Here is a 7,691-nt window from a genome sequence, read left to right as displayed (position 1 = left end):
ACTAGTTTTATTTTATTTTTATTCACACAAAATCCTTATGGTTTCTGTTAGAAATCAATATCCAAATGTGAGAAAAGGAAAATTTATTTATTTTTGTATTTTTATGAGTTTTGTGTTCGTCGCGGTTGTGACGTCATTGTCGCATTGCGCGCGATCTCGCTTCAGTCCGCGGGAGGTCTGAGCAGAGCGAGGTATGTGTTTCGTGCACTCCTGTTATAAAGTTGGATAAAAGTGAAAAAAGAGTTATTAATTCATTGATCTGTGTTTTGTTGGGACGTAAATGAGCATATATGCAGGTTATCTTTTCTTTAAAACGGTTTTATTTGTGAAAGTGAAGTTTTAACCGAGTAAATGCAGTGTGAAGTTGTACGTTAGTGTAAAAGTTGGCCTGTGAAACGTGACTGCTAATTTCTCTCCTGTATTCGGCAGGAGCTGACTTTATTACACAACCTGATTGTATGCAATAATGTAACTGCATTTTCCCAATTTGGTGCTTCACAGGTATGGTTATGCATTTAAATGTGGTTTTGTGATTTATTGTTTAAAATTTAATTGTTTCTATGTATAAACCAAATTCTGAAAATGTGGTGTGATATTATATTTGTTATTGTCAATAAGATTGTCTGTAAAGTGTGAACTCACTTGAGTCCGCGGGAGGTCTGAGCAGAGCGAGGAGCTGACTTTATTACACAACCTGATTGTATGCAACAATTTAACTGCATTTTCCCAACTTGGTGCTTCACAGATAAAAGAATCATTGAATCAGCAATTTCGGCTCCAGTGTTTATTCACCGCCTTCACCACAGACACAACACAACGCAGAGGGAGGGGTAGCTGAACCGGTTACACTCCGTAGCGATCCAGTTTGTCATCACGAGGTAAGCATGTGCTACATGTATTAGCTATGTGTGTAATGCGCGAATCGGTGGGTGGGGCTAAACCTGCCATGGTGAAGCAGGCGTTGATCATCTTCTGCAGGGGTGGTGTTTTATCCTCTTTGTCGTCATAGTTCCCCACTTTTAAAAACGAGTCGTTTTCAGAGGCTGTTTCAATACAAGCTTTTATTGGACTAACAAGGACGTTTTCAGTTCTGAAACTTACAGGATATTCTTATAATATGATGACCTCTTAGATGTCAAAAGATTTAATTTCTTAGTTCATCACCCCTTTAAGATTGTAAGGCATATCCACAAGTTTCCGAGGGGCGCTCCTGTAAAAAATAAAGTGGGTGAAACTTCCGGTAAGGTGGCGGAAGTAGCATTCCAATGGTATTTTGTGTGTTAGTTAGCGAAGAGGCTAGCTGTTTTTCTGAGAATTATTTTAATGTTAGACGGAAATCTTTATGAGAGATGTCGTTACGGAGCTCAGGGACAACATGTGCTGTTCGCGGTTGTATGTATAACCGGACTAAACTAATTCGGTGGCTTAAACGTGATTGTTTTGAACATAAGCCGAAAACCAAATCAGAGTGATCCTGCCAACGACTGTAACGTTAGTTTCCATCACCTCCCAAAAGACGACGAATCTTTCTGTGTACATTTGTTTAAATTCTTAATATTCTATAAAATCAGCATGTGTTTGGCTGTTCTCTACTGATGTTACACCTAAACTCAGAATCAAAGCCTGAGTTGACAGAATACGTTACCAAATGTGCCAGTTAATGTATTCAAGTAGCACATTCATTTATAATTTTGAATAAACTCCAAAGCACAATGACTAAGTGTGTATTTTTTTATTTTAATTGTTTGTCAGCTCAAGTCAAGTCACATTTATTTATATAGCGCTTTTCACAATACAGATTGTATCAAAGTAGGGCTGGGCGATATGGCCAAAAAATCATATCTCGATATTTTTTGGTCAAATGGCGATATACGATATATATCTCTGTACTTTCTACGTTTTCTATTTAGATAAAGAAAATCTTTATATTTAAAAAAAAAACAAAAATATATATATATATATATATATATATATATATAATTCACTCACATTCGGCCCAATGATATCCTACAAACAATGTTGATATTGAAGGATATGGAAACAAATATAATATAGGCTATGCCAGGGGTCCCCAACTAAATTGGCAAGAGGTCCACTAACCAGATCAGCCCAGTAAACGAGGGTCCGGAGATGCAAAAACACCCGACAAAATAAGTTTGCTTTCATTTTATTAAATTGTAACAATGTCAACAAATTGGCAAAATCTTTGACAATAAAATCTTTATCTTGAATACTTCAATACAGTTGAAGTGAATACACATTCACTTGAATACACATTCAACTGATTTTGTTGAAATTCATTCAAGTATTATTTCATTTTAGTGCAAATATTCAAATATCAAACCTTTGAACGTCAATAACAGCAACAGGAAGCATAAAAATAAAGACTGAAAATTACAATCTTAATATATTAGGAGCAAATGATTTACCTTCATAACTACTCAAAGAAAAATGCATTCAGTGTTGTGAACAGCTGCTATTGCACATAAACTTGCAAATATTGCACTTCAAAAGTGCAAAAGGGAACAAATAATGCACCTCATAATATATTATATAAAAAAATTACACAATACTTATATTAGTGCAACAAAATGGCTATAAAACATTTGACAATAAAATCTTTGTTTAAATCTATTCAACTGATTTTGTTGAAATTCATTTAAGTATTATTTCATTTTAGTGCAAATATTCAAATGTCAAACCTTTGAACATCAATAACAGAAACAGAAGCATAAAAATAAAGACTGAAAGTCACAATCTTTTTATATTAAGTGCAAATGATTTACCTTCATAACTACTCAAGAAAAACACATTCAGTGTTGTGAACAGCTGCTATTGCACATAAACTTGCAAACATTGCACTTCAAAAGTGCAAAAGGGAACAAATAATGCACCTCATAATGCATTATGTAAAAAATGTTAAACAATACTTCTATTAGTGCAACAAAAAATAAAGTAAACATTTTTGTAAACAAGCAAGTTTTTAAACTTAGCTCAGTGTGAGAAATTTGCATGGGCACTGGCAGCCAATCTCTTAAATCTGGGAAGGAATGGAGTCAAAGCAATTCTCAGACATCCATGCACATGGTCATTGGTCAGTTGTGAGCGGTACTTATTCTTAATGATGTTTAGCGTAGAGAAGGCTGACTCACAGCTATAGGTAGAGCCAAACATTGTTAATGTGTACACTGCCACTTTGCTAAGTACAGGAAACTTTGCCTTTGGCACAGTCTGCAGCCAAAATGTGACCGGGTCAGAGGATTCACATTGCTCTCTTAACACTACATCAGCCTGTAAATCTAATAGCTCCATTTGAAGGGCCTGTGCATTAACCCATTTGTACATATGTACTGCCTCCTTTGAGAAAGAAATAACATTCTTAACAAAAAATGGACTCCTAACAAAGAGCATCAGCTGATCTCCCAATGGAAAGCCATCAAAGCGAGCCTTAAAGTTTTCAATCAACTTTTGGATAAAGTCAGAATGAGCAGTGACATTGATCTCCTGTATCTCCTTCATTGAAGGAAAATGTGTACAGTCCTGCTCAAGATCCATTTTCAGAATGTCCAGTTTCCTCTGAAAAGCCTGGACTGCAGCCACCAAGTCACACACAGAATTGTCTTTCCCTTGAAGCTTCAGATTGAGGTCATTTAAATGCCCTGTGATGTCAAGCAGAAAGGCCAGTGTGTCCATGTTTCTTTCCTCTTCTAAAAAGTGCAAAAACACATGAGCCTTGTGATTTTTTTGTTGTGCAAGGAAATCTTTAATTTCTTTTCTTAGCTTCCAAAAGCGAGCCAGCACTTTTCCTTTACTCAACCATCTGACATTGGAGTGCAAGAGCAGGTCATTGGCAGGAGCATCTACTTCTGCTAAAAACTCCCTGAGCAGACGATGCTGGTGAGCTGATGAAGCCCTGAGAAAGTTAACTAGTTTGGTGATGGTGTTCATAACTTCTGCGTGGTGCTCTGAAAGTGTGGAGCAGAGAACAGACAAGTGGATAATGCAGTGATATGACAAGAGCTCTGGGTTGTCCTCTTTCAGTCGACTGACTGCACCTTTTTCTCTTCCCATCATAGACGGGGCCCCGTCAGTGGTGATGGAGACAACATTTTTTAGATCGATTCTCCTCTGTGTCAGCATTTCCTTAATGGCCAAATATATGTCCTCTCCCCTGGTGTGCGTTTTTAAAGCTGTGACACCTAAAATGTCCTCTACAAATGTTTTAGTCTCCTCACGATAGAATCGGACATACACCAAGAGCTGAGCGTTATCACTTACGTCAGTTGATTCATCAGCAGCTAACGCAATGCACGGGGCACTTTGGATGGCGCTGTCAAGCTGGGACTGCACATCTTCCGACAGTAGCTCAGCTCTTCTTGTTGTTGTTGTGGATGATAAAGGAATCTGACGAACCTTTTGTTTTAGCTGCTGTCCTTCTTTACCCTCAAACAACGTGTCTGCCAACGCCTCCATACATTCTTTCACCATTCCGGAGTCAGTAAAAGGCTTTTTATGTTTGCCTAAAATCCACTGTACTCGAAGTGAGCACTCGTAGGCTCGTTGCTGTGCTGTAATGGACTGTGTTATCACCCGTGTTGCGCGCTCATACTGTCCTTTCAGTTCACAAATTTTCCTCGTCCTCGCGGGTGATCCTGGCGGGTAATTTTCATTGAAAGTTTTGTGTCTTGTCTCGAAATGCCGCTTGATGTTTCCACTTTTAACAACAGCAACAGACTCCGAACAAATAAGACACACGGGCCTCGTAGAGCTCGATGACGGCAAAATGAACGCATACGTAGGGCTGTGACGGTATGGGATTTTTTCTTACCGCGGTGAAGCAGCAACAAATCTCGCGGTTTGGCGGTTAACCGCCCAAACCCCCCCCCTATCACCCCCCACCCCCGCCAAAAATTAGTTTTTTACCGTGATCGCATCATCATCACACACTGCAGACGATCTAGAACGCATGTAGCTTGTAAATGACAATGGAAATGAATATTATAAAGCATATTATAAAAGAATATTATTCTTTATTAACAAATAAACAGATTAAGATTCATATTAAATTGTAAATAATTAACTATTCGTTAGGCTAAACTAAAACAGCCTTTTTAATAATTATAAAGCAGTTTTCTTTATTATTAACAGCAAATTAACATTTATATTAAATTGTACATATTAATAATTAACTATTAATTAGGTTAAACGTAAACAACCTTTTTTAATAATTATAAAGCAGTTTTCTTTATTAACAACAAATTAACATGTTCAATTGTAAATATTAATAATAACTATTAATTAGGTTAAACATAAACAACTTTTTTTTAAAGTGCAAAATAAAATACTCTGAACAAGTGTTCGGCTGTTGGGCCGCTTATGTCATGTCCTGCTGCTTTATTTTTCGGTCTTCAGGTTTCGTGACAGGAAAACCAACATGTTAACCTTGTCTGGTTTCAGCGAGGATCTTAACGGAGTAACAATGTTGCCAGCCGCACTGAATACACGCTCCGAAGGAGTGCTCGTTGCGCAAATAGTCATATATTTTCTGGCAACTTTCGATAGAAGAGGGAATCGAGCCTGATTATCCCGCCACCAGGCAAGCGGATCAGAGTGCAGATCGAGGGCGTCCTCCTGCATATACCTTGCGACTTCGGTATCTGCACGGATTCTTTTTGGGACCGGATTGGAGGATTGTGCTTTTCTCTTTCCAAGCAGGTCCGCAAGATTCTTTTTTTTTTTGGAGGAGGAGGCGAAGATGATGGCGCACTTCCTCCTCCTTCCTCTCCAGACGCAGCGGTACTCATGGCACCTTCTCCATCCCCGATATCGCGCCGCTCTTCTGGCATTGCCATCATCTCCTCCAAGAGCGCATCTTTAACGTCATCTCCGGGGTTGATGTCCTTGTATCTTGGGTCAATGAATGAGGCCTTTGCCAATAGTTGCTGTGTTGCAGGCGCACTATATTTGTCTTTCAAGACCCCAGCCATTTTTCTTTTCAGGTTGCGCGTCAATTCCGTGTCTTCATCAGTTGGGAGCAAACTATCCTCGGTTAATAACTGTAGGACTGGTTTAACAGAGGACGCTGTAACTGTCTTCTCGGAAGACAGCGCATCTGTAAAATCTGCGACCTTCTTCAGCGCTGCATTAACGGATTCAAGGACTTCGATGTCCTGCCACGTCGGTATCAAATGCTGGCTGCGCCGGTCATCCATTAACACCCTCCTAATGGCTGGGAGTTGCTCGAGAGCGCGCGCAACCATTTTCTGCTTAGTGCCCCACCTGGTAGGACAATCCTGTGAATACATAAGACAAATTAATACCCCAATTAGGCTATGATTTTTTTTTTTTTTGTCCTGTGCAATAAAAATATTTATTTATACATCGTGCCACTATTTATATGTGTATTTTTGCCATCTGTTGTGTTTAATGTTATGGAGCGCCGCACATTAGAAAAAATGGCTAAATCGTACACACGATTTATATAAATAGAGGGAACAATGAGTAAATAATTTTGCAAATCGAGGAAACGAAATAGTAAATTGTGCGCATGATTTATAAAACGAGGGAACGAATTAATAGGCTAGATATGTTTTTTTTTTTTTTTTTTTTTTGCACAATGTGCAAGGCTCCGTATGCTGTTATAACAAGCGAATTTCTCCAGCTCGGGATCAACAAAATCGTATCTTATCTTGATAATGAAAATGGGCAGCAGAAATTCAGAGTATTGATTGGCGTTTCCATAAATTTTGCCCAGTTTATTTACAGGATTTTAGATTTCGTTATTTTGTATTCCCTTTGAAAAAGTATAATTATTACATCATAAACAACATATTAACAATAATATGAAATACCATTTATTTACATAATTCTGTTATTTGTTTCGATATCTTTTGGGTTTAATAGGAATTATGGAACAGGTTTTGTCATCGTTTGCAACCCATTATTTTGTAGAATAAATTATTAAAAGTTTCAACAAGTTGCATTTGGATGAGTGCATTTACATCCACGGACTTATGCCTGAAAAACAACGTCTAAAGAAATAAGAATCGAACTTTAGCACAACTTACCAGAACTAAGCAGTGTTGGGGCAGATTGAGCTCGACTTGTTCTTTCTGCAGCTTTTTCTTCTTTTGCCAGCTCTGCGAGAAAGTCGTCACCAATGTCCTGCACACACCCATGGCTCGGGCAGTGCGGTCCTTTTCTGCCTTCAGTGCATTAGTGACGGCTAAATGCAGATTATGGCCAAAGCAATTTAGCCATGTCCAGCCAAGTTTGCGCACTGCAGCCACAATATTTGCCCCATTGTCTGTGGTAATACAGACCAGTTTCCTCTCGTCCAGGGACCACTCATGGAAGGAAGACCTGAGAGCTTCCGCCAGGTTTTCACCCGTGTGGCTTTCTGGCGTGAACACGGTCTCCAGGCACTTTGATTGTAGGTCCCAGTTAGCGTTGAGATAGTGTATGGTCAGGCTCATATATGGCATCATATTTACGCTCGACCACATATCAGTTGTCACTGAGAAATTATCAACGTCTTTTAAGTCCTGTATTATGCCGTCCTTCACGGACAGATACTTTTCTGGGATAGCTGTTTGAGAAAAGTATTTTCGGTCGGGAAGTACATATTGCTTATCAAATGCCTGTAGCATGGCTTTAAACGCTGACTTCTCAACCGTACGAAATGGTACCAT

At 38.8% G+C, this 7,691-nt stretch overlaps 2 protein-coding genes across 2 annotated transcripts; both read right to left on the bottom strand.

Moving 5' to 3' along the window:
* Positions 1 to 2,994: 2,994 nt before the first annotated feature.
* LOC120491238 (SCAN domain-containing protein 3-like) lies at positions 2,995 to 4,488 on the bottom strand. Its single transcript, XM_039688934.2, has one exon. It carries the CDS (start codon positions 4,486 to 4,488, stop codon positions 2,995 to 2,997), a length of 1,494 nt encoding a protein of 497 aa, XP_039544868.2.
* A 1,046-nt stretch (positions 4,489 to 5,534) lies between these two features.
* LOC148975138 (E3 SUMO-protein ligase ZBED1-like) lies at positions 5,535 to 7,691 on the bottom strand. The gene is made up of 2 exons (XM_089118262.1): positions 7,068 to 7,691; positions 5,535 to 6,293 (listed from the first exon to the last, which is right to left on the bottom strand). Exons 1-2 carry the CDS (start codon positions 7,689 to 7,691, stop codon positions 5,535 to 5,537), a joined length of 1,383 nt encoding a protein of 460 aa, XP_088974388.1.

Source organism: Pimephales promelas, chromosome 13 (genome assembly GCF_988280905.1).
Source record: "Pimephales promelas chromosome 13, fPimPro1.hap1.1, whole genome shotgun sequence".
Lineage (NCBI taxonomy): Eukaryota > Metazoa > Chordata > Actinopteri > Cypriniformes > Leuciscidae > Pimephales > Pimephales promelas.
This window is presented reverse-complemented; position numbering and strand designations above follow the sequence as displayed.